The 25,878-nt window shown below is 50.3% G+C and overlaps 8 protein-coding genes across 8 annotated transcripts; 4 read left to right on the plus strand and 4 right to left on the minus strand.

The window, feature by feature from the left end:
- Nucleotides 1-1,856: 1,856 nt before the first annotated feature.
- On the plus strand, nt 1,857-4,169 carry CTRU02_207002 (copper amine oxidase; the record flags this gene model as incomplete). Its single annotated transcript, XM_036729384.1, has 3 exons — nt 1,857-2,194; nt 2,242-3,858; nt 3,923-4,169. 3 exons carry the CDS (start codon nt 1,857-1,859, stop codon nt 4,167-4,169), a joined length of 2,202 nt encoding a protein of 733 aa, XP_036578891.1.
- A 750-nt stretch (nt 4,170-4,919) lies between these two features.
- Nucleotides 4,920-5,898, plus strand: CTRU02_207003 (nicotinate-nucleotide diphosphorylase; the record flags this gene model as incomplete). The annotated part of the gene is made up of 2 exons (XM_036729383.1): nt 4,920-5,754; nt 5,822-5,898. 2 exons carry the CDS (start codon nt 4,920-4,922, stop codon nt 5,896-5,898), a joined length of 912 nt encoding a protein of 303 aa, XP_036578890.1.
- A 514-nt stretch (nt 5,899-6,412) lies between these two features.
- Nucleotides 6,413-8,625, minus strand: CTRU02_207004 (C6 zinc finger domain protein; the record flags this gene model as incomplete). The annotated part of the gene is made up of 4 exons (XM_036729382.1): nt 6,413-6,943; nt 7,010-7,197; nt 7,255-7,550; nt 7,619-8,625. The coding sequence occupies 4 exons, from the start codon at nt 8,623-8,625 to the stop codon at nt 6,413-6,415; spliced, it is 2,022 nt and encodes a 673-aa protein (XP_036578889.1).
- A 454-nt stretch (nt 8,626-9,079) lies between these two features.
- On the plus strand, nt 9,080-13,689 carry CTRU02_207005 (ABC multidrug transporter; the record flags this gene model as incomplete). Its single annotated transcript, XM_036729381.1, has 10 exons — nt 9,080-9,286; nt 9,341-9,385; nt 9,435-9,597; nt 9,659-9,906; nt 9,959-10,515; nt 10,569-11,074; nt 11,128-12,021; nt 12,084-13,058; nt 13,110-13,549; nt 13,597-13,689. The coding sequence occupies 10 exons, from the start codon at nt 9,080-9,082 to the stop codon at nt 13,687-13,689; spliced, it is 4,128 nt and encodes a 1,375-aa protein (XP_036578888.1).
- Nucleotides 13,690-15,913: 2,224 nt separating this feature from the next.
- On the minus strand, nt 15,914-17,869 carry CTRU02_207006 (reverse transcriptase domain protein; the record flags this gene model as incomplete). Its single annotated transcript, XM_036729380.1, has 1 exon — nt 15,914-17,869. One exon carries the CDS (start codon nt 17,867-17,869, stop codon nt 15,914-15,916), a length of 1,956 nt encoding a protein of 651 aa, XP_036578887.1.
- Nucleotides 17,870-17,910: 41 nt separating this feature from the next.
- CTRU02_207007 (KilA-N domain-containing protein) lies at nt 17,911-20,382 on the minus strand (the record flags this gene model as incomplete). Its single annotated transcript, XM_036729379.1, has 1 exon — nt 17,911-20,382. The coding sequence occupies one exon, from the start codon at nt 20,380-20,382 to the stop codon at nt 17,911-17,913; it is 2,472 nt and encodes an 823-aa protein (XP_036578886.1).
- Nucleotides 20,383-20,837: 455 nt separating this feature from the next.
- Nucleotides 20,838-21,008, minus strand: CTRU02_207008 (uncharacterized protein; the record flags this gene model as incomplete). The annotated part of the gene is made up of 1 exon (XM_036729378.1): nt 20,838-21,008. The coding sequence occupies one exon, from the start codon at nt 21,006-21,008 to the stop codon at nt 20,838-20,840; it is 171 nt and encodes a 56-aa protein (XP_036578885.1).
- A 1,722-nt stretch (nt 21,009-22,730) lies between these two features.
- On the plus strand, nt 22,731-24,443 carry CTRU02_207009 (uncharacterized protein; the record flags this gene model as incomplete). Its single annotated transcript, XM_036729377.2, has 6 exons — nt 22,731-22,926; nt 22,990-23,009; nt 23,064-23,100; nt 23,151-23,218; nt 23,289-23,764; nt 23,819-24,443. The coding sequence occupies 6 exons, from the start codon at nt 22,731-22,733 to the stop codon at nt 24,441-24,443; spliced, it is 1,422 nt and encodes a 473-aa protein (XP_036578884.2).
- Between the last annotated feature and the right edge of the window lie 1,435 nt (nt 24,444-25,878).

The following is a 25,878-nucleotide window of genomic DNA, read 5'->3' on the forward strand; positions in this document are numbered from 1 at the left end:
TACGATGCCGCCTGGGGCCACGCAAGCACCTCATGGCGCCTCTGCAAAAACGCCCGTCACCAGGTCTATCCTTTGGTCTCGCCTCTGTGCGGATGACCATGATCCGAACTCTCGCTTCTCCAGTCTGATACCATCCGCGTGGTCCGAACCGGTCACCCCAGGAGAGGTCAGTTGTTGCGAGAAACGAACACGTCCGCACAGCACCTATTCGCTTTTTGCAGTAGCCATTGCTTTTCCCTCCTTGGACTATCACTGTTCTGTTACATCCATAATACGTGTAGCTTCAGCCTCAGCCCCAGCCGCGAGCTCTGACTGCTTGACTGCCTGACTGTTTGGTTGCTGGCTACGTGGCTGTGTGGTTGCCTCTGTCGACCGAGTCATGCCACGGAAAGTGATGGTCGATCGGAATCAGGGCCTTGATTAGAGGAGCTGGATAGTGCCTATTGTGACTGGTGCCGAGCCGAAGTTTGTTTGCTATACAAGGGATGACGGTACACAGCTCCACCTCCGCCGATTGTCATTTCGTCCGCGGATTGACGGTATAAGTTCGAGCTCGTAATCCCATTGTTGCGAGTTGGCCTTTCTCTCAAACAAACATTTGAATGCGAAACCACGCGATATCAACCTTTCTAGCCCCCCAAACGCTATCAATACGGCGAGTCCTTCGTAAAAACAAGGCCGCCCTAACCACACGTAGCATGTAACAGGGTGCCTTGTGGATCGACAACCCTTGCTCAGGGTCAGTCGCGGGACTTGGTCTGCGATCGACATATTAACCTGGTAGCCGTTTGAAAATCCCTTGGATCTCATATACCGAGGCGTGCAACCGACGACTAACCTATCGTGTGGCCATGCGGTTGGTTGCTTGTAGCTTCTCCGGACTAACCGGCAGTCTCGTGCCACGGCTTGCGATGACAGTCCTGCTGGCATAGGGCAGGTTGGATCCGTGCGGCTTGCGACAGTGTTACAGCGAGTCTGAATTTAAAAAAAAAAAAAAAAACGGACATTCTGTACGTAGTTTAATTTTAATCTTTTTTTGTTTGCAGATCTCTCTATTCCTTGTTAAAGCGCGACTCTAGTGCCATACCCCAGTGGAGGAACTCCAGCGGACTAATGGGCTCGTCGTCAACCCGCAGCAAAAAAGACCAACTCAACTTTGGGTGTCTAAATCTGTTCCCGTTTCTCATCACTTGGTGCTTGGTGAGATTTCGTTCTTCTGGTCAAGTCAGCTTCACCCGCCATACGATCCCACGCCCAGCTGCAGCATGCAGCCCTTAAGTGCAGCTCTCGAGATACCGATGTAGGCCGCAACCAATAACCATTCTGCACCGCATGGACTTGCCCAATGCAGTAGCAGATCAATCCAAGGAGACGAGGAAATCTCCAACGAATTTGGAGAAAACTACTAGGCAAATGATCGATACTATGCCAAACATTGGACCGTTGGTGCTCATGTTCCCCACCACCATCCACCCTCCTCCAGGTCTTGGTTGAATACTTCCGTACTGACATGTACGACTACCCCGCCACCGCGGCATCTTGCTGGTCAAGCTCAACTTGAACTGACGCCCCCCAACTGAATTATTTGCCATAAGTCTTGGACTGAGAACGATGGCTGCATGTTTATGGTCACATGCCAAGATGCATATCACCTAATTGCTAGGTCTGCAAACGTCTTAATGGCCTTAGTATCATTGAACTACTGCAAGATCCCCCGCATTGCATCTCACTTAGCCGCCCGTGGAGGGCTAGATAAGGCGGGCAGTTGCCACGAAGTGCCTCCAACATCTCGTTCTTCCCAACTAAACACACATCGGCTCTCTTTGTGAGCAGCTCTCGTGAATTTCTTGACAAAAATGGCCCCTCCTCATCCTTTGGCACCCCTTTCCGAGGGCGAATTCAAGCAGGCACGTGACATCGTGACCAGACTGTACAACAACGACGTCACTTTCTATTTTCGCTCTGTCTATCTCCAAGAGCCAAAGAAGGCCGAGTTGATTCCCTTCCTCCAGGCCGAGCACGCGGGGCAAGTTACAGACAGCACTTCCCGGCCTCCACGGCGCGCGAGGGTCCAGTACGATGTTGTTGGGAAAAGTAAACTGCCTGAGTATACTCAGTCCGTGGTTGATCTCGACTCCGGTTCCGAAATCGAACGTGTAGTGACGCCTCCTCAGTACAAGACTGGCTACACGCCGTAAGCCGCCCGCTATCCTACACGAAGTGCGGGACTAACAGTTACAGGTACGAGTTCTCCACCTTCCAAGATGCTTGTATGGAGTCCCAGGAATTCAAGGACGCCATGTCCGAGTTCTCCCTCCCAGAGAACTTTGCCGTCACCATCGATCCGTGGCCTTACGGCGGCCCGGAATCTACAGATGGGGAGATCCCACGTTACATGCATGGTCTTGTTTTCGCGCGGGATACGTCCAAGAACAATGCCAATTCGAACCACTATGGGTATCCGATCCCAATCATTCCGGTAATGGACTTTGCCGCCAAAAAGATTATTCGGGTAGAGCGTCTGGCTACAGGGGGCAAGGGCGACGGCCTCTTCCCGCAGACCCGTGATTCCAAGCCAAGGGCGTTGTTTAAGGAGCATACAGCGTCTGAGTACGTGCCAGAGCTGTTAGACGGAAGGCAGAGAGAGGATCTCAAACCGATCAACATTACACAGCCCGAGGGCGCCAGCTTCCGTATCCACAGCGATAATCTCGTGGAGTGGCAGAAATGGCGCTTCAGACTCACATTTACACCTCGGGAGGGGCCCGTCCTGCACGATCTTTGCTACGAGGGGAGGTCCATCTTTTTCAGGTTGAGCTACAGTGAGCTTACCGTTCCTTACGGGGACCCTCGCCCACCGTTTCAGCGGAAGCAGGCGTTTGATATGGGTGACGGCGGTTTCGGACGGGCTGCGAATAACTTGGAGCTCGGGTGTGACTGTCTTGGTGCGATTCACTACTTCGACGCCCACCTGCCTGATTCGGAGGGAAATCCTACGGTCGCGAAGAGTGTAGTGTGCTTGCACGAGCAGGATAACGGTATCGGATGGAAACACACAAATTTCCGTACGAACCGGGCCGTGGTCACAAGACTAAGAGAGCTGGTGATACAATGTGTAGTCACGTTGGCGAATTACGAGTATGTCCTCGCTTACAAGCTGGACACGGCCGGCGGTATCACGATCGAAACACGCGCTACGGGTATCATGAGTGTCGTTGCAATTGACGAGGGGAAGAAGGAGAGCGAGTACGGTGTTGTCGTCGCGCCCGGGGTGCTAGCGCAAAATCACCAGCATATATTTGCAGTGCGGATCGATCCAGCCATTGACTCATACGGTGAAGGAGATACGAGTGTCGTGGTGGAGGAGAGTCTTCCGGTGCGAATGGACAAGGAAAAGAACCCACACGGCAACTTTTACGAGGTCCGTAAACGGGCGGTTGATAAGGCGTGCTGGATCGATGCCGATCCCAAGCTTAATCGTGTCATCAAGATCCAAAACAGGACAAAGAAGAACGAGATGTCGGGCCGCAATGTGGGTTTCAAACTTACACCCTCGCCTACGCAGGTCATTCTCGCGGATGAAGAGAGCCAAGTTTCCAAGAGAGCCAAGTTCGCGAGGCATCATGTGTGGGTGACAGGCTATCGGGACGATGAGTTCTGGGCCGGGGGTGAGTTCACGAACCAGAGCACGGAGGAGGTTGGCGGCGTTTGGGACATGGTTCAGCGGGGAGATTGGTTTGACGGGGAAGCCAATGGTGAGAATGGCGCGGGCAACCAAGGAGGGAAAAAGAGCAGTCCTGTCATTTGGAGCGTATTTGGGCTGACACACAACCCGCGAGTGGAGGATTGGCCCGTCATGTGAGTACTCCCTTGCCGTTACCTGGGTCGAGCTGCGGATATGAATTTGCTGACTATGAGACAGGCCAGTCGAGATCCACCATCTCAACATCCGACCTTCGGACTTTTTCACTTCAAACCCGGCGCTCGACATGCCTGGGACGAAGAACAAGAGTAGCGTCCTTGTACCATGCTGCGGACGGGAGAAGAACGGCGCCGCGAGCGTAGCGGGGGATGGGGAAGTGCAGGGGGCGGCTTTGACGCATTTTCAAGGGCCCGGACCCGACGTTGATGCTAAAGTGGCGGGGGCGCATACAGAGAGACGGGGTTGAGAGTCAATTGAGAAGAAGGGGGCGATGGAGAGCATATCCAAGAAACATTGCGGAGCGTCTCGTTAATATTGATTTGATATACAAATTCTAGTCCAGTTGTACACCCCACGAAGGCGGCCAAATGCTCTTGTCACTAAGGTATTGGGGATTGAACCCTGTGCTCCGGGCTACTATCCACTTTGAAGAGAATGCCAATTATGTTGACGAAATTAGGCTCACTGAGTTGAAACTTGAACAGCGGTGAACAGTTGTATCAACTTTCTAGTTTAGCAAAATCACTGTCTACAAAACCTGACGATCACCCTGTAGAGATGAGAGGGTCCTTTGGCATGCTCTAGTTTACTTTGGTTACAACTGTTCGACTGAAATCTTTCAGCCAATTTGTAAAGAGTGAATAATATGAAACTTCTCACCCCCCATAGCACCCTTATTCCTCATGCCTGAGTTGATTCTCAAAGGTCAAGGTTAGAGTAAGACAAAATGCCAGTTGTCACCAGCTGGGTCAAAGCCCCGCCCAGCTGTCAAGTACTACCCCACCATCGGCAGTGACCGGCAGCACCCCAAGCCGGCGACAACGTCAACGAAACACAAATCGTGCCGCCCATCCTCCCATCACTCAAACTCATCTTCCTCCCAGGCAACCAATCGAGCGAACTTCACTTCTACCTCAATACTAATATCTCGTCGCCAGCCTTCAACCCTCGAAAACCAAACACTCGATAACCCGACACCATACCCCGCTACCCCGCAATGGAAGACGTTCCCCTCGACCACGGCTCCCTCGAGCACCTCCTCCCCCCCAGCTGGAAGACCGTCGTCACATCGTGGCTGGCCGAGGACACACCGTCATTCGACTACGGCGGCTTCGTCGTCGGCTCGGACCCGCGCACCGCGACGCTCTGGGGCAAATCAGGCGGCATCGTCGCGGGACGGCCGTTCGTCGACGAGATCTTTGCGCAATGCGGCTGCACTGTGGAGTGGCACGTCAAGGAGGGCAGCCACATCGAGCTCCGGGGCCACGGCGGCGCGCCGAAGGGCAAGATGCGCGTGGCGACGGTCTCGGGCCCGACGCGGGGTCTCCTGCTGGGCGAGAGGGTCGCGCTGAACACGCTGGCCAGGTGTTCTGGCGTCGCGAGCATGACGAGGGGCATGCTTGTCAACCTCCGCGCGGCGGGGTACACGGGGGTCCTCGCGGGCACGCGCAAGACGACGCCCGGGTTCAGACTGGTTGAGAAGTACGGCATGATGGTGGGCGGGGCGGACGCGCACCGACACGACCTCAGCTCGATGATCATGCTGAAGGACAACCACGTCTGGAGCAAGGGCAGCATTACGAACGCCGTGAAGGCGGCTAAGAGCGTCGGCGGCTTTAGTTTGAAGGTCGAGGTCGAGGTGCAGAGCGAGGCGGAGGCGGACGAGGCGATCGAGGCCGGCGCGGATGTTGTGATGCTTGACAACTTCACCGGCGAGGGCGTCAAAGTTGCGGCGAGGAGTTTGAAGGAACGCTGGGCTGGCAAGAGGTACTTCCTCTGCGAAGTCTCTGGCGGGTTGACCTTGGCTAATGTGGAGGATTACGTGTGCAATGGTAAGTTGCCTTTTTTTTTTTTTTGTGACTGGGATGCGGTTTCCAGAGATGTGCTGACGAGACGCAGATGTGGATATTCTTTCGACGAGCGCAATTCACCAGGGCGTGCCGCACGTTGACTTCTCGCTCAAGGTTGAGCACTGAGGTTGATGCTGACCTTTGGGGATGGGGAACATGTGGCTTTGCGCCTGGCCTGAAGGAAGGTTGCAAGGAGTTTGAATTGGGCGGGTAGAATGACCATGTTTGGCGGCGGAAGAATAGTAGGCTAGTTGATGGTGGCAAAACGATAATCAGACATCTCAGCTGAGCGGCATGGTGAAGAATATCAGACCATGCAAAGGTAATGTGGGCTTTAGCTATCTGGGCCTGCATATCTCTACAGTTTACAATAGCAAATACAAGAAATAAGCGTTGTTTGTAGTTGCATTAGGGGTGTGACGGATAATAAATATCCACAGCCCTCCCGCCTGGTCCCTCTCTTTGCTTGTGAGTAATGGCAATCAGCGCCTGTACTTCACAATCCGCTTTTCCTCACCGCCCACTCGCAGGCTATGTCCTTATATGTTGAATTTAGCAAATGGGCGGCAATGCTCCATGCCATTTCTGGCTCATGGGCTAGTTTGCTTTGTTTATAACGTCCTAATGAAACCCTTCTAAATCATCCGGGTGCCGATGGCGTCGAGTTCATATCGATTGGGAAAAAGTTGAACAGGTCCGTAGTCAACACATCAAAGTTGAGGTCCGGGAAAGGATTCATCCCCGGCGCTGCCCCAGGCAAAGGCATCGTATAGTCAGGGGCAGGTGGATCGGGCTGTTCGCGATATGGCCTGTTACTAAAGTAGATCAAGTCGTCTGATGTTGTGGCGCGGTTTTCTTCCAGTGATGGGAACTGAATACTCGTCGGAAACCGATCGCCAGACCAAGAGGGCGACGAATCCGTCGACCCGGCATCAAGCATTGCCCCAGAGTTCGTCCTGGAAGCATGAATGGAATTCTCCACAGCCCAGACAATCCGCTTGATGGACCTCAGAGCGTTGGTTACCGGATCATCTCCGACTAACGAGTGCAAACAGGAGATGGCCATTTGGATGTATTCCAAATTATGTGGATGCTTTGCCGGATGGCGCAGGCTGTCGTATAAGAGTACAGCGCAGCATGATTCGATGAAGAATGCAATGTACCGGCGCGTCTGAGAGTCAAAAATCAGCAGTGGCATCGAGAAAAAAAAGAGAAAGACGCCGGCTCCAGGACTTACATTGCAGTTTTCAGGGCCCTGTAGCTTGCTGGCTGTAAACGCAATGGCGTCTTGTGCGGCATCTGTCGCGTGTCTGCATGCTTGCCGAAGCCAGATATCCCCTGTTCGCGCGGCCCCGTTTCCTGACTGGAGAGCGGCTTCCGCTATGAGGAAGGGGCGAAATATGAGAAGTATCACATGAAAGTAAACTTGTACTGGTCAGAACTTGCAACCACCTAGCATATATGCATTGTCCTGTTCCTTACCATTGTGCAGGAGAAGCGACGTTTCGGCATTCCATGCCTCTTTCTGGGCTGGAATGGCAGAGCCAAGCGCCCATTTGTCTCCGTATTGGCGGACTTGGCTATGGAGCTTCTCGGCTTTCCCATAGAGTTGCCGAAGTGAGTCTGTCCGCCTGTTGTAGATAGATTCTACAGCGTCTTCAACAATAGTTGCAAATTGGCAAAGCGCCACCATCGTCGGCTGGTTGTCAGGAAACGGACAAGCAGCGAAATCGGACTTGCCAACCATACTGCGTCGTCCAACGACCAGGCCTAGCCAGCTACGTTATGTGTTAGCCTTTCTGTAGCATTGAGTCTGTACCGAACGGGAAGCGATTGATGTGCATACATCTCTAGGAAGTAAAGTGACCATATCGTTATCAGACGCGCTTGCACTTCGTCATTGCGAGAGATTGCACTGGTAGTCCCTATGTGCAAGCCCATTGCAAGAGCTTTCCTGCTTGCAACACCAGTGTGCAGGTACGCAGAGTTGGGCCGTCCCATGTTGAGCTGGTAGTGAGCCATAAGCATGGAGTATTGTATCATTGGTAAGGTGACCGCATCCTCGTAAATGGCAGCTTCTTTCTTGGCATGAATGAAGAGTGATTCTGCAGCGTCTGTTTGTGGCGTGCTAAGTGCCCCCAATGCAAGAGCCGCAAATAAAACGGTCTTCCGTTGCGGCTGAATAGCCGTGTCAGGACTGGAATTGAACAGCATAGGGAGAATTTCATCCATCTCAGAAGCAGAAAAGAACGGAAGCGTCGAAAGATGCGTGATTTTGAAGAAATGTACAAACTCCCTCGCTTGCTCTATAGAAACTGGACAGCTGGTAGGTTGGGCTGGTTCAATGTTTACTTTGAGCGGTATACCAAAGAAGATGTTCCGTTGCATGAACATATCAAGTCCCGGACCGCCCTCCAGAACATCTCGGTTATGGGTCTGCCTGTACTGCCCAGACAACAACCCACGATGGACCTGTTGCAGAAAAGCAGAGTTTGATGACGGCCCGTAGAAAAGCTGAGAGCTGTCGGTCGATTTCGGAGCATGATGGGCCGCCGCAACGCTGTGATACACCTCTGTCTGCGCGACTTGCTGTTGGTGGTCTTCCGCCAACCTCCGAGACGTCACCTCATCACACGAAGCGCCATCCGCAGCCGGGGTCGACACGTTGTCTTCAGCTTCTGCGTCAATCACCGACCTGCTGCGTTTGGCTGAGAGCCGCACGCGCGGCTTCAGCCGATACATGCAGTCCGAGGGCTTATTTCCGCATTGTTGACAGGGTTTGTCGCCAGAGCATTTGATCTTGCGGCGGCGGCACGGCTCGCAGGCCTTAGGAATCTTGACAGCGGGCCGCATGCCGAGTTTCCGAAGGATTGGGCCCCGCCGTCCCAAGCCGATAGAGGCAGAAAACAATGAGAAATGAGGAGGCCTAAGATTGGGAAGACGGACGCGAAGTTAATTCCCCAAATCCGATGAAAGTTCTGCGGTGTGGAATGTGATTGTTTGATGAAGAATAAGAGTGACAATGAAGTCAGGGCAGCGGCCAGTTGTATTTCCGTAAGTCCGATCAGCCGTAATTCCGTGCCCGCCTGCGCTAAATGGGTCCAGTGGCCTCGACAACATCGCAAATTAATGAGCCTCGAAAAAGTACAGTGGAATATTGGTGGAGGCGATCCAGATCTTGATTCATCAGCAAGGGTATCTCTAGATTATATAGATAAAACACATGGTTCAGATTCAATGGCAGTTCGATTGTAGTTGTACGGTTAACGATGTGCGCTTGTTTTCCACAACCTGTCTCTTGTTCATGATGGCTTCGACGCAGGTATACGACAGCGACCGAACGGTTCAAGATGATCAGAGCTCAAGTAATACTGGAGAACCCACAAAAGGTTTGACAGTGACGTTCCGGGATGTGAGCATTCAAGTTCACGGCCTTGGAGAAGACTTTGGATCAACATGTTTCTCTGTGCTTGGCGACTTGATCCCTTTCGGCAAAGGCAAGAAATCTGAAAGGGTATGAAAATAATATATACTACACTCTATCACAGTTACTGACTCTTGTATTAAGCATATACTTCACGACATCACTGGACAGGTCAGGCCGGGAGAGATGGTAAGCTACATGGTCTTTACGTTCGAAACCCTACTTACACATACGTTAGCTCCTAGTTCTCGGACGGCCAGGATCCGGTTGCACTTCGCTTTTGAAAGTCATTTCTAATCACCGGGAGGAATTCCATCACGTGAGTGGAGATGTCAGATATGGCAACCTCGGTCCAAAGGGAGCGCAGCAGTTTCGCAACCAGATTGTGATGAACACCGAGGGTAAGTGTGGAATCCTCATCTGTAACCAGCATTATGAACTAAATCTCTAACTACATCGCAGATGATCTGCATTTCCCTACCTTGGAAGTCGAACAGACGCTTAATTTTGCAACTTCGACAAAACTTCCCGCACGAAAACCTGATAATGTTGTCAGCGCAAACGAATGGACGTCGCAGAAGACGGATGCCATCCTAAAATCTTTAGCAATCAGCCACACTAAGGATACTATGGTTGGCGATGAGGTCATTCGTGGAGTTTCCGGGGGCGAGAGAAAAAGAGTGTCCATCGCCGAGGTCATGGCCACGCAGGTTGGTTATCTTCAAGCAGGTTTGAATGACCTTCAGTTAACATCAGCTACAGGCAACCGTGCAGTGCTGGGATAACTCTACAAGAGGTCTAGACGCCAGTAATGCTTTGGATTTTGTCCGAGTGCTCCGCAAAATGGCTGATGAAGAGCACAAATCCATTATCGCGACTCTCTACCAGGCTGGCAACGGGATTTATGACCTTTTCGATAAAGTCCTTGTCCTAGCTGAAGGAAGGGAAATCTACTACGGCCCCACATCGCAGGCCAAGCAGTATTTCGAGAATATGGGGTTTGAATGTACTCCTGGAGCAAACATCTCTGACTTTCTCACTTCCGTATCTGTTCACACCGAGCGTCAAATCCGATCTGGATACGAAGACAAGGTTCCCAACACTGCAGCCGAATTTGAATCCGCATACAAGGCTAGCCCCGAATTTGACCGCATGAAAAGAGAAATCGAGGAAAAGCCCGAAAAATCACTTTCTGAAGAGGTTGAAGATTTGTTTACTATCAGGCAAAAAGAAAAAAATCGCTCTCTAGCCTTCCTCTCCCGCCAGAAAAGCCCTTATCAAGTCTCATTCACCAGCCAAGTTCGTACTTGCATCAAAAGGTATTACTTCTGTTGCTCTCATAACAGGGTCCAAGTAGCTAACTATCATAAAGACAGTTTCAGATCATTTGGGGCGACCGCTGGTCAAACATATTGCAAATCGTCTCGGCACTCATCATGGCTCTCGTGACAGGTAGTCTCTTCTATGACCTCGCCCCCGATAGCAGGTCTATTTTCACTAGACCCGGTGCGCTTTTCTTTCCTATTCAGCTCTTTGCCATGAACAAAATGTCAGAGACTACAGCATCTTTTATGGGACGACGAATCATTTCCCGACAAAAACGGCTTGCATTCAACAGACCTGGAGCATATGCACTTGCGTGTGCGGCAACAGATGTTCCGTTGACCCTTTTGCAATTTTCGCTCTTTCAACTCGTCTACTATTTTATCGTCAACTTTCAAAGGGAAGCAGGCCATTTTTTCACCAACTGGTTTGTCCTCATTCTATGCACACTTTGTTTTGCGTCTCTTTTCCGTATGATTGGCGCATGGTGCAAGCATTTCGGATTAGCTTCCCAAATTACAGGGTGGATGACTATGGTGTACATGGTCTATGCAGGTAAGTGTTCTCATCCGAGTATTGTTTCAAGGAAGGAAACTAATTTCTAGCAGGCTATCTTATTCCAGTGCCGAGCATGCCAGTTTGGTTCCGGTGGATCAGCTGGCTTAATCCAGCGACCTATACCTTTGAGTCGATCATGGCTAAAGAAATGGGCGACCTCACACTGGATTGCGTTGACCCCCAATACATCCCTTTTGGACCCAGCTACAACGAAAGCCCCTATCGAAGCTGTACGGTTAGAGGCTCAGCGTCAGGATCGTCCCTAATTAACGGCGAGACGTATATGAATGCGCAATATTCGGTATATCGTGCACATATATGGCGTAATGCCGGGATTCTCATAGGCCTCTGGATTTTCTTCGCCTTCATGACAGCAGTTGGCTTCGAAATCAACCTCCACGGGGATTCTGGTTCGAAGGTCCTATTTGATCGCAGAAGCCGTCAAAAGGAATTGGCCCGATCTTCTGATGCGGAGAAGGCTGATTCACCCCCGGCTTCTCCAGACCTGTCATCCATGGGTCTCAAGAAGACCGTTTTCACTTTCAAAGACATCAGCTACTTTGTACGCCATGGAGGCCAAGACCTTCAGCTTCTCCGTGGTGTTTCCGGATATGTTAAGCCGGGTCAGCTCGTCGCATTAATGGGAAGCTCTGGTGCTGGAAAGACGACACTAATGGACGTCCTGGCACAAAGAAAAGACAGCGGACGAATCGAAGGCAGCATTATGGTCAACGGAAAGCCTCAAGACATTAGCTTTCAACGCACGACAGGCTACTGTGAGCAGAATGATGTACACGAGCCCACAGCCACTGTGTGGGAAAGCCTGATTTTCTCCGCAAGACTGCGGCAAAGTCATAGTGTTTCGGACCAAGAGAAGGAAGATTACGTCAAAGGCATTATGGATCTGCTGGAACTGACTCCTTTGCAGCATGCTATCGTTGGTAGTAAGTTTCCACAATGATGTCTTCGAATGTTTGTCGACTGCTGACTCGTTTTGCTTTTGTAGCTCCTGGATCTGGTCTCTCCATCGAGCAACGCAAGCGGTTGACACTCGCCACGGAGCTCGTTGCCAAGCCATCCCTGCTCTTCCTTGACGAACCTACATCAGGTCTTGATGGACAGTCTGCCTATGAGATTTGCCGATTTATGCGCAAATTGGCCGCCTCGGGTCAGACAATCATCTGCACTATACACCAGCCCTCTGCTACCCTTTTCGATGCCTTTGACGTGCTTCTGCTACTGGCACGTGGGGGAAGGACAACATACTTTGGACAGACAGGCAAGAATTCTGCTACTGTCATCGACTATTTTGCCCGAAATGGAGCTCCCTGCCCGCCAAATGCTAACCCTGCCGAACACATTGTCGATGTAGTTCAGGGCCGATTTGGAACCGATATTGACTGGCCTCAGACGTGGCTTGACTCACCGGAGAGAGAAATCGTTATGTCAGATTTAGATACCCTGAATACGACCCAAGGTGAGGAAAAGACTGCTGTTACTTCCACAGAAGTGATACAGGACGACGATAACCAGCTTACCGGTTTTGCGACCCCTCTCTATTATCAAGTCTACCTCGTTACTTTCCGTCAGCTGATCGCCCTCTGGCGTAACCCTGATTATGTGTGGAACAAAATAGGACTTCACATAACCAACGGGCTATTCGGTGGCTTCACCTTCTGGATGCTGGGCAATGGGACGTTTGATCTGCAACTTCGCCTTATGGCAGTGTTCAACTTCGTTTTCGTCGCGCCAGGTTGTATCAACCAGTTGCAACCACTGTTTATTCGAAATCGCGACGTCTTCGAGACACGAGAAAAGAAATCCAAAACCTACCACTGGTTTGCATTCGTTGCTGCGCAGTTATTATCCGAGACGCCCGTGTTGATAGTATGCGGCACATTGGCATTTGTGACCTGGTACTTCACAGTAGGCTTTCCGGTCGAAGCCAGTGTGTCAGGACAGGTCTACATCCAAATGATACGTAAGTCTCCTTCGTTCTCCAAAGGATTCGGGATACTGACAAACCTGGCAGTTTATGAATTCCTTTACACATCGCTTGGCCAAGCAATTGCTGCATATAGCCCGAACGCATATTTCGCTGCCCTAGCAAATCCTATCCTTATCGGTGCCGGACTGATCAACTTCTGTGGAGTTGTTGTCCCTTATTCACAAATTCAGGCTTTCTGGCGCTATTGGCTGTACTGGCTTGACCCGTTTACTTACCTGATTCAAGGTCTACTTGAGCCCGTTGCTTGGGGAGTAGAGGTTCAGTGCAAGTCAGCTGAGCTAACATACATTAGTCTCCCAAACAACAGCACTTGCGGGGAGTATATGGCAGAGTTCCTGTCTTCAGAAGCGGGTTATGTGGTTGATCCGACGAATAGCACATCATGCCCTTATTGCCCTTACACTACAGGCGCGGACTACTTGAAAACCATGAATATTAACAACTCCAGCTATGGCTGGCGTGGCGTAAGTTGATTCGGATCTGCACCAAGTCCTTGGCTGATGTAATCTAGGTTGGCATCACTGCGCTCTTCTGCGTTTCGTCATACGCGCTTGTTTTCTTGATGATGAAACTCAGAACCAAAACCACAAAGACAGCCAATTAAGATATTGTTCAGCCCCAGCCACAAACCAATTACAAACAATATTCTCCGGCCCTGCACCATTCTATTGCTAGTGGATCCATTCATTTGGTTAGAAATGCGGGTTCTGACGTTTGGAGACTCTCAAAGGCCATAACAATGTGGGCAGATACCACGGCGACTACAAGTAGCCAGCAGTCAACAGTAACTGGTCGGTCTGATAGTGGTAGCAAAAGATGCAAAGAGTTTCATGGCAGATCGCGAGCCCGTAAGGTAACATTCGACTTTGCAGCCCAATCGGCGAAATCTAGAGCTTCGAAATCTAAAGTTTGCCGGATTAGTCCGCTTCGGGAAGTATAGAATAATTGCTTGGCCTATCTATATATATGCAGTAAGGTAGTTTAGAATTCTGGGGATCTCAAGTGGTAATACTTCCATACATGAACAACATTTGCTCTTCAGATGAGGATGGTGGGCTGGAAAGCTGTCACCATGCATGCAAGTTTCAGTTTACCCCATTCAGGCCTCTCAGCCCAATCAGTCACAGAAGCCATTCTTAGTTTCGGCAATGAACTCTGTTCATTTCTCATCAATCTTGATTCTTCTCCCCCTTTAGGTTTTTTCTTTCTTTCCTTCTTCTGGCAAGAAATGCCCATGGAAGTATTAACTGGGGTGCACTGCTTGGAAAGGGTATCCAATGCCAATTGCCTGAACTTGAGTCCAATGTGAGTGACAGGCTGATTTTCCCCACAATCATGTTTCAATCGGATGCAGGTGCCTTACAAAAGCACACAATTGCCTCTTTCCGTCCTGAAAGTAAAGGATCGATTCCTAAATTGTTCTCCATCAGCAATCATCAGATGTCTATACGGTATCCCTGCCCAGAAACCTTCCAGATGCTGGACAACTTTGGAGCAAACCTACTTTCGTTGCTAGTTTTATAGCAACAGCATCCGGGGCTACTTAAAGTGCAGAGACGGAGGCTGATGCCGTTTTGGGCGCAATGACAAGGTCGAATCCATGCATCCCTCTCGGTACGGTTTTACTACCTACTGACGTAATGACCAGGTGCCCCTTGGGTGGAGATATGTTGGAAACAAAGCGAAGAGCCGGTTATTCTGGTCCTTAGCACATTAGAAATCACATGTATTACGCAATTCGCAGCTCTCATGGGACATCTGAGCAAAAGTCTGATTCATATTCTTTCTTTGGTATCGGTCCTCTTCTGGCAATTGCAGTTCTGCGACGAAGACGGATCGTAAAAAAACTCGAATACATCAAGGCGTACGGTACACCATAGCCCGTGATAAGGCAACTTTCGCCTATCACGTCGTTTGCTGTACTTAAAATCAATGACATCTAACACCCAGCGACAGAGTCAAGAATCAAAAGAATGACTTGAAGTTTGAGGAATCCGATTTTATTGCGTACTGTGCTCTGGAATAGAATATCGGCTGCCGTAATTTGCCCCTACACCATCTTCTGCACTAACGTTGCCCGCGCGCGGCCGAAGTATTTCACTTCGATACCAGTGATGCTCGGTTTCGAGAAGTTGTGAATCCTAACTTTGCATACTTCTGATGCGGAGTGGAATATCCCCGCATGCGCTCGGTTCAAACGCGGGATTGGCCTTGGGAGAAAAGGCTGGCAGTTGAGCCAGGATAGCCATGACTCCGGTTTTACATTTGATTGGTGTGATTGTGATTGGCTTCTCGTACTTCCAACTTTAACTTATCCGGCTGTGTGTAGACCTTTCGGCCAAAAAAAATGAGATGTGGTCCAGTAGGGTTAGTGTTGAAAGGCTTATTAATTCAAGTAGGGATTGCGCAGCCAAATGAATGCACGTCAACATCATGTCGTGCTTCCTCGGTTGTCCGAGAGAGAGTCGTACATGTGGGCGAAACCAGCACAGAACGCTTAGAATGGGAAAAGTGGTGTTGTTGGTTGGAAGAACTAACTAACTGGCTAGAGGGCTGTGGAGGCTGGCTAAGACCAGTGGTGGCGGCCGTCAGCCCACGTGACGGGCCGGCGAGGCCTGCCACCCACACCCCCTCTCAGACTCCTCAGCGAAAAAGCAGTAGAATAATAGGAAATACAGGAAAAGTCCCAAATCCTCCAAATCCGAGGAGTTCTCAACTATTAGAAAACTCGGTCAATTACCGGTTAAACCTGGCCAATAGGAGGCCGTGAAATCCTCCGAATCCCGAAGTCTCAATATCAATAGTCCCACAGTCTCAAAATCCCCCTCTCAATCCAATCCCTCCGCCATGCCCAACAAACGAACGAATTCCTTGTGTTTGACCGCAACCAGTGGCTTCGTGAGTCCATCGGCGGCCATATCAGCGCCCTTGATGAGTCGGAGTTCGATGCTTTTCGCAGTGTGAACCTCCTGTATGATCCATTTGTATCGGACGTCGATGTGGCGGGTTCGTGCCTCGTTGAGTGGGTTCATGACGTTGTCGTAGCCGTTGGCACTGTCAGTGAACATGATAGTAGGCGTGGTGATGGGTTTGCCGAGCAGTTGGGAGAGGCAACGTCTGATCCACTTCACAGCAATTGCCGTAGGTGTGAGATTGATGAATTCAGCCTCCGTGGTGCTCAAAGTCACGAAAGTCTGTTTCTTTGACTTCCAAGCAATCGGCGCACCAGCGAGGAAGACGACGTAACCACCTGTCGAGACTCGTGATGGCTTGTTGTCAGCGAAAGAGGCATCTGCAGCAGCGTAGAGCCCCAACTCGTTGATCGTGGGGATGCCTCCAAGTACAATACCGAGATAAACGGTGCCCTTGAGGTATCGGAATAAGTGCTTAATAGCACGAAGATGGGCCTTAGAAGGCCCTGAATTCGCCTGTGACAATTTACTGACGGTGTAGGCCATGTCAACGCGAGTTCCAGCCACCAGGAAGTTAAGGCAGCCGGTTTGTTCGATGTAAAGTTGTTGTTCGTCAAGCGAGCACTCGTTCTTGTCCCAGGTGACGGGCAGATCGTCAGTGGTCGCCATAGGCGTCTTGACAGCACTCAAACCATCAAAGTCGAATCGTTGAAGCACTGCTTTTGCGTACTTGGCTTGGGAAACGAAAATCTTACCGGCAGCTCTGTCGCGTTCAATCTGGAAACCGAGAAAATCGGTAGCCTCGCCGAGGTCTTTAAGAGAACAGACCTTCTCGAGGAGACGACGAACTTCCATCATGACTTGCTTGTTGGGAGCGGCGATGGCGTTGTCGTCGACGTACATAAGAACGTACGCTTTAATCTTGTGATTGACGAAGAGACAAACCTCCCCATCAACAGCAGTGAAGCCAATTCGTTCCATTTCACCCTTGATAAGTCGAAACCACCAAAGTGGTGATTTTCTCAATCCATAGAGTGCCTTGTGGAGCAGCCAAACCTTGTTGTCTGCAGTGGCGTAGCCAGCGGGGGGCCGGACGTACACCTTAACCCCCTCTGGAATCGAGGCGGCTAGGAAAGCAGTGTCGAAATCATATACTTCGTATTCAAGATCGAGAAGTGCGACAACTGCGAAGAAAAGGCGGGTTGCGGTGGCAGAGGCAACTGCAGCGTAAACCTCTTGCGATGACCAGTCACCTTTCTCGTGGTTTCCACAAACCACATATCGGGCCTTGTAGCGCACGATTTCGTTGTTTTTGTTGGTTTTGATGTCACATACCCACTTGCCGGGCAGGACTTTAGCGTCACGTGGTGGGTAAACGACTTCGTAAACCCCCTTTTCCGTGAATTGAGTCATCTCTCGTTCGAAGGCTTGTTCCCACTGGGGCCACTGTGGGCTCTTCTGCGCCTCACGGTAGGACTTCGGGATCACCACGCCGTCGGGTAGGACTTTCGAAAGGGCAGTAGCAGAAAGCACGCTGAGAGAGAATTGACGAGAAGTTAGTGAAGCTGGAATGTCAGCAGATAGAAAAGTCTTTTTAGCATAGGAGCGTACGCCACTGGCGGCTCGGTAGTGACCAGGTGGTCGCTGGGCTGAGGCGCGGCGAGGTCGAGAGGACTCTGCCGGTTGACTCGTTGCTTCCTCAACAATCGTGGAGAGGGAATCAGGGTCCTGGTGATCAGTTTCCATTGTTTCCACGGAAGCGACGAATTCGTCATCATTCAATTCGTTAGTAATGCTGTCACGAGGTGTAGCAGTGGTCTCCAACAGGTTCTCTGGTGGCGGAGACATGAGATGTGTATCAGTGGGTGCCATCGCTTTTTCAACGATGGTCTCATCTGGTTTGGGATCACCAGTCACGGGTTTTCACCTTCAATAGGCTTCTGACGGATGGTGTACTGGATGATGATATCTGGTTCGACAAACGCAGCATCATGTTCAATTTCATCAATGTTGGGTGTGCCAGTAGTTGGAGGCAACACTGTCTTGTGCGGTTCCTCACGAAATCGAACATCTCTGCAGCGAATAACCTCCTTTCGATCAGGCAGGTAAACGTAGTAAATGTGGCCACGAAGAGAACCGTAACCGACGAGGAATCCCTTGATTGCTCGTGGTTCCATCTTGGCAGAGCGCATAGGGCGTCGAGGGCCCTTCTTGTGTACGTAGGCAGCACAGCCAAACGTTCGGAGATGTTCAATGTGGGGGGCCTCACGTTCAGCAGCCAAGTTCAGCTCTCTCGCCATGATCTCGTGAGGGCTCAAGTTACCCTTGGAGGGTGTGGGCAAGAGGTTGAGAATCTGAGTCACCGAATCGATGCTGTAATCCCACAGTTCCTCTGGAAGGGACATGTCAATCAGCTGTGTCCGGGCGCCTTCGACGATGGTACGACCAGCACGCTCAATAGTACCGTTCATGGAAGGCGTGTGGGCAATAGTCGTGTTGTGGCGAGTACCCTCGAAGTAGGGGTCGTTGAAAACCTTGATTAGCTCGGGAGCATTGTCAGAAACCCAAACCTTGGGCTTGAGGCCGGTGAGACTGTAGAATTCAGTATCCCATTTCTTGATAGCTGCCAGGATGGTGGCAAACTTGTGGTTGGGCAGAAAAACAACCCAGTGGTAACCACTATACTTATCCATGAGGTGTAGAACCTGACGGTTCCCTTTTGTTGATAGGGGAAGAACACCAACGAGATCAAGGTGAATTTCATCGCCAATACTCGTAAGTGGAAGTGGGTGGTCTCGACTAATCCGTTCAGTGGATTTGCTGAGATGGCAAGACTCACAGAAGAAAGCGTCAATTTCTGACGTTGTGAACCGAATGCCAACACGACGGCAAGCCTCCACAACACGTGATGGGTGGGCGTGAACCAGCCGGCGGTGCATCAGTTCAAGAGACGGTCGCTGGGTAGCCCGGAAGGCGGCGAGGCTGACAGCAATATCTCGAGGCACGTGATTTCCAGTATCATGAGTCTCAACGACGCAGACGTCAGAAACCCAATGAACATTGGCAAGGGAAGTGCGCTGTGTCACGTGTATGAGGCTTGAGGTCTGCCAATCATATTCCACGTGATCACGACGAAGTTTTCCAGGGCTCAGTAAGTTGGCTGGGCTGGAAGGGTTGTACTCAACGTTGTGAAGTGTCCAATCGTGAATAACGTCAGGGTTGGTGGGGTCTTGGGTCTGGAAGAAGACGGTGCCCACGCCAAGTGACCGGACTGGGGCGCCGGAGGCAGAAGTGGAAGGTGTCAAATCGCTCTTTTCAGCGTACTTGACGAAATATCGCAAGTTGTTGAAGGTTGAAGTAGTACAACCAGAATCGAGAACGATATCGTCTCGGGTGATGAGGTCATCGCGGGCAGCAGTGAAAACTGCTGGGCTGGCGATGGAGGCAAGGGCAGACTGACCCAAGATGGCAGGTGACGCTCTGACAACAGTCTGGCGGGTGCCATCAACAGAAGTAGGCTGATCCCAGCGGCAGCGATCGCCACACACGTGCTTTCTCGCTTTTTCAATCAACTTATCCCGGTTGACGTAGTGTAGAGGGATGAGATTGGGGTGGGCGACATAGCACTTTGTGGTCTCGTGATCACAGTTGCAGTGGTCGCACTTCTTCTTTTCCTTGGAGGCAGTGACAGTGGAGGTGACGGTGGTGGTGACGGCTGGAGAGGCAGGACCCCCACTGCCAGCAGACTTGCCTCCAGGTGTGTTGCGAATAGTGGCATAACTGCGCTTTTGATCCTCGTCTTGGGCAAGCGTGTAAATCGTATCAGCCACCTCATTCCACGTGGGATGGGTGGCGCCCTTCGATGTGAAATGCTTGTACGTATCGGGAAGTCGGTCCTTAAAGAAGTTAAGGAGGAAAACAGCGAGGAAGGAGTCTGGCAGACGACCGTGAATGGTCTCAATACGCTTTCTGAGGTGGTGACAGCGATTGAGGGCATCGTGAAGAGTCTTGTGATCGTTGGCGGTGGTCTTGGCAAACTCGTCAACAAGGGCAGCTGTGGCGTCTTGTGAGATTCTCGGAATGTGCTTCTCGAGCGCCTGCCACAATTCGTAAGGGTTTCCATCGTCAACCCAACCCGCTGTGCAGAGTCTGTCAAGAACCGATTCGCTGGCGTTCATGAGGAGACCATTCGTGACGTTACGGTTCTTTCTCCATTCCTCTGCAGCGATAGGGTCAGCAGGGCGAGGGACGTCAGTCTCGAGGAATATCTCGAAGTCGTATCCTCGCAGGGTCGCTGTAACAAGCATGCGCCATGTGTTCCAGTTGGATTCACCTTTCAGGCGAGGAAGAGGCGTGAAGACGGTCTTGAAGTCGTTTTGAGACATCTTGAAGTGAAAGTGAGGGTATCACAACAGTGCGGGACAGACTTATAGTCGCACCTCGATCACAGGCGTTTCTCCGAGGCCGCAGCTTTGGAGGCGTGTCTGTACGTTAGATGGCTTACTTTCGCTGCCACCTACGCGTGCTGTTGGATTGTGTAGGAGGGAGAATCTTGCGTAAGAACACGAGAAATGGGTGGAATTGTGAGATCCGACCGTAGAAATACGGTGAATCGAAGGGAAGAATGAATACTCGTAGAAGATACGAGAAACTGATGGGCTGGTTCGAAAAACCGAAGCTGAAATGGTTGAATTCTCGTGAAAAACGAGGAATCGAAGTAAAAGTTGTAGTTGTGACTGAAAAGTCTGTTGTTGACCGTGGTGTTCGTGAAAACCAGTGGGTTGTGGTGGTCGGTCGCGTGCCACGTGATATTCGTGCGCGCCAGGCAGCCAATGTCGCGTCAGAAAGTGAAATTCGTCAGCGAAGAGGAAGGAAAGAAAGCGAGAAAATCGCACAGAAGGGTAAATAAAGCGAATAAAATCGCAAAAATTCGTGAATCAATAGAAAATTGACAGACGAGTAGAATAATGGGTAAAACGACGTTATTCCGAAAGAATAACGCTGGGCTCATAACCTGTGGGCGAAACCAGCACAGAACGCTCAGAATGGGAAAAGTGGTGTTGTTGGTTGGAAGAACTAACTAACTGGCTAGAGGGCTGTGGAGGCTGGCTAAGACCAGTGGTGGCGGCCGTCAGCCCACGTGACGGGCCGGCGAGGCCTGCCACCCACAGTACAACTCTAGCGCAACACGTCCCGAGCTGGGATTATTCACTTCATACTGCACTAGCAGGGGCATTGTAGGTTTATCCCGTACTAATTCCGATCATTATACCGTTGAAGCGAAGTAGTTCTTTTACCGGACGAGTCGAGTAGTCAGTGGTACGGCAATGTATTTTGCATGCCAGAAAGAGTGAAACTTTTCCAATTACGGCAGTTTCCCCAAATGGAAGACTGATCGCTTGCAGGCAAACAGTTACCGAATTGGCGCTTCCCTGATAGAGACCCAAGGGGGGACCTAGCAATCATTGCCACCTTGCCATCGAAAGAACAAATGCAACCAACCACGCGTGGCAATTTCACGGACGCTTTTTGATGACACTGATCTTAAGCGATAAAGATTCTCCACGAAATTATTCAAGAAAAAATGGAGCTTGATGTGGCACGCGATGGCGGGAGGGAGAAAGAAAACGAAAAACATGACAGGCGGCACAGAGAGGTGAAAGGAAACAGAAACAAGTATCTTCGGAAGCCGCCGACAGCCGCGAAGTAAAACGTTATAGGCGTTCACACTTTTTGAATAAGCGTAACGATAGTCATGACTAGGCTTCATTGTCTCTTGCTAATGACTCGACTTGGGAATGGGCCTTTGCCGAGTTTCCTTTGTTGTCGCTGGCCATTGTGCTGTTAGGCCAGTAGCTTCCATGGGGCCATACGGCCGTTAGGCACGATTGAAGTAGGACATTGGCCTGTGATGAAGAGTCTCGTTTCACGGAGTCGCCTCCGTGCAAAGGACGTCTTGTGTCTGGACAGCAAAATATTGATTTGTGATCCGGCTCGTTAAGCGCTGTAGGCCAGGAGGTGCGCCATCAAACGCCTCCTACGCGGTGGCTCACTTTAATCCAGCTTGGCATGTATGTACCAAAAGCTAGCTTATCATTTTAAGCTCCCGGTAAACCCCCTGAGCTAGACGTTGCCACTTCTAGTCTTTGTGGAAGGGGTTACCACGATCTAGAAGCGAATTCGGACTACGCTCAGGCATGTAAACCCAATCAGTTTAGGCCTGCGGGCGCCTCTTGCCAACTCGCCGGAAATATGACTTTCTTGACTGACTTTTGTCATCTTCAAGGAGAGAAAACACTGCGAGGCGGACCCTTCTCCCCGGATTATTGGCCCTTTTTTCTTTTTTCCCAACGTCCCAACTTCGGCCACCAGGGGTTCCGTGCAAAGTTTGTTCCGTGCAAAGTGGCCCTTGTTAGAGTTTTTCCTGCTGTTGATCATTCCACCCCGCTAGGAAATCCGTTGCGCCTCGACCCTAACAAATGTCCAACCACTCGATGAACTCTAATGGTGAGTAAATCGCCCGGACGAGTCAGAATCTGTGCAGGGTGTTCCCTGTAACGGATCATCAAACTTGTCTTATTTGCAGCTTGGAACCCCCTCCTTTCCTTCTGATAATCTTAGAAGTGTTTTGCTGGCTTGGAAACTCCATTGCAACACGACGAGAAATTCTGTTAGACCGCGAAGCGATGTGCCTCTTCTTGCGGTTTACAGCTCATGTCGAGCGATCACATCAATGAGCAACGCCACGGGCCCGACCGGGGCATTTCCGCCTCCGCCGGGCGTAACTCCGAACTTCGATGACCCTCGAGACGCTGGATGGATGTGGAATGTCGTGGGAATGAGTGTAATGGCTGCAGTCACAACGCTCTTCTTCGGTATCAGGACATACGTCAAGTTCACTATTGGGAGTCAGTTGCTTCCGGAAGACTGTACGTATCATAAACAATCATGACAGACAAAACCTGTAGCTGTCAAGCTGACTTGTGATCAAGGGACATGTGCTGCTGCATATGTGAGACGCTCCATCCGCACCGATAGTTCACTTCATTAATACTAATACAACCAGGCACTGATCATGTTGTACGCTGCTACGGTGTTTGTCAGTGAGTATTGCAAAAAGGTCATTGCAAGTGTCAACCTGACATTTGAACAGTGGCACATTATGGAGAAGGTTATCATGCATGGGAGCTGAGCAAAGAGTCCTACCGAGAAATCATGCGGGTAGGTTTCTCGCGCACACCTTCATTCGGTTACTTGAAGAAGAAGCTTACATGATATATTCTTTTCGCAGTGGCTGTATGCAAGCTCCGTCATCTATTGTCCGGCTGCCTATTTCACGAAGGTTACCCTGCTTCTCCTCGAGGCGCGAGTCTTTGCGGTCCACGCGAGTGTCGCACGAGGTATCCATATCTTCATCATCCTCTTGCTTGTCTGTTACATTCCGATACAGACGCTTAAGACTATCATCTGCATACCTATATCGGCATTTTGGAATCCCCATACACTGAACCCGAAATGTCTCAACCAGCGCAAAATCTTTATCGCCGATCTCAGTCTCGCCATCATAACCGACTTTGTCATTCTAATCCTCCCGATACCATTACTCTGGGGGTTGAGGATGTCGTTCCGCAAGAAACTAAAGATCCTTGTACTGCTGGGTGCTGGAGGAGTTGCAACGGCTGTGACGGTGTATCGGATGTACTTGGTTGTCTTGTTTCTCTCATCCGTAGATGTCACCGCGGATTTTGTTGTTTTGGATCTTGTGACGTGAGTAGCCAGGCTTTGACGTCTTGACCCCTGGTTTCTAATTAACGTAACCAGGTCACTTGAACTCGTCATAGGCGTTGTATGCGCATGCCTGCCATCCATGAATATCCTCTACGAACGATTACGCAGGGGTGAGCCGGCAAAGGCTTGTAGCCTGCCGCAGAAGGCCAGTGATTACCGAAAAAGAAGCGACAATTCGTCATACTGGTGGAGTATGATGACGGGAAAGCCTTCGAAACCCGCACGGACCGACGTAGCCACGATTACAGAGGCAGCACGAAGTCCCAATAACGCTACAACTTTTGATACCGAGCTTGCAATTCTTAGTGGTCATCCCATGGGAGTTCGTTCCCCTATTTTGGAGCCGGAAAAGAACCCAATTTCGGTACAGTGTGAGGACGAATGGGCCTATAACCCACGAGCAAACTCAATGGATGGACGTCGTGAAGGGTGGCTGGCACCGGGTGGCGAGAGTTCGACGCAAGGGACATCCCCGGCCAGATCATTAAACTGGCAGCACCACGAGCTTGAGGCAAGAAAGTCTTGGGAAGCTGTGTGGGAAAGAGCTATACCTCCGGACGGCTTAAGTCCCGTGGTAGAAGATGATGACGGAAAACCTCCTCAATCAAAACCGACAACCCACAATCTACCCAGCTGGGAGGATGTGGTACGCCGATGATAGACTTGGATCAAGAATTACTGCGATTTAACTTGCGAGATACCCAACAATTAGCGACGCAGGAGGCTATGATTTTGACAGTGGGCTATTGAAGTCCTACGATCCCAGCGAAGTTGAAGAGAAATAAAATGCGTTGAAGGTGTGAGCCGAAAGAAACCTCCACACACGGCGTTGCAGGGTGAAGAAAAGGCTTAGGGAGAAGAGCTGTATTCTGTCATGCGTACCGATTCGGTCACGTCGTTTGAACACTGGGAGGATTTTAGACTCACGAGTTGATGATTCTAATGACCGCATATTTGGTACACACACATACAGATAGTAGTGACGTCTCGGTAATGAATACTCAAAGAACACAAGAGTTAATTCGGAAAAGTTGGATCATGAATATAAACGTGATTCACTCCGCCGAACTCGGTTGCGCAGAACATGCGGTGCTTTCCCAAGGTATCGTTGTCAGGCGCGGATGTTGCAACGCGAGCCTCTCAAAACTACTAAATCAGATCTTCTGAAGGTACACAATACACTTTCAGATACTTTTCTAGTCATCTTCAACGACTTGGAAGGCCTAAGTAGACCAAGTAGGTTTACCTGTAATAACATGTGTCACTGCGCCAACTAGAAGCCATAGGATGTACAGAAGTGTATTGGTAAATGGTATACTGAGGTATCAATGTATGAAGATATGCTCGATTTGCATATTAATACTGGAGGAGGACGTTGGTGGCATTATATAGTCTTCAATATTAACGAATTATTAAGTTCGAATGCTGATATAAAGTGATGTATTCCATAAGAAAAAGGGTCTCGAATATAGTTTAGAGTTGAGATGTTTTTCGTGGGGACCTTACTTGGGCAATTGTGAGGTTACAGTACTTTGTTGATCGGCTGAGCAAGTTTTTCAGGGGTGGGGCTTGGAGTCAAAAGCAACTTCGGCCCGTGATGGAATTGGCTTTAAGAAACGTAGTGACACTAATTTCGTATCCCAACTTCTGCAACAGCAATACTGAAGAAATTATAGAACTGATAGCCTAGCAAACTGCAGACGAGCCACAGCACCGTCCAGTAGTTTCGCCAAAGTTTTTACTCAACCGCGACTTCAGCGCTCGAAGTCTGCTGTATTTTGGCGAACAGTTTTGTGGGGTGCAACACCATTTGAGTCCGCCTAGGCGAGAATCCCTACCTAGGCGACGACATCAAAAGAAATAGAAATTGGAAAATGCACTTCAAAGTCATATGAGTAACTAAAAACAGTAAACTAAGAAGAAGGAATGTGATTGGCGCGGAAGTTCTTATAATGTAACAATTCCTAAGGCCTCATTGGCCCCACGTACAAAGTTGGAGATAGCTCATTTGACAACTCGCCGTATCTCGCACAAACCCGACGTCTTGACGCCATGTACAAATGCAACATAATCGCTTCTTTTTAAGAAGGTGG

This window comes from Colletotrichum truncatum (genome assembly GCF_014235925.2).
Source record: "Colletotrichum truncatum strain CMES1059 chromosome Unknown Contig_0004, whole genome shotgun sequence".
Classification (NCBI taxonomy): domain Eukaryota; kingdom Fungi; phylum Ascomycota; class Sordariomycetes; order Glomerellales; family Glomerellaceae; genus Colletotrichum; species Colletotrichum truncatum.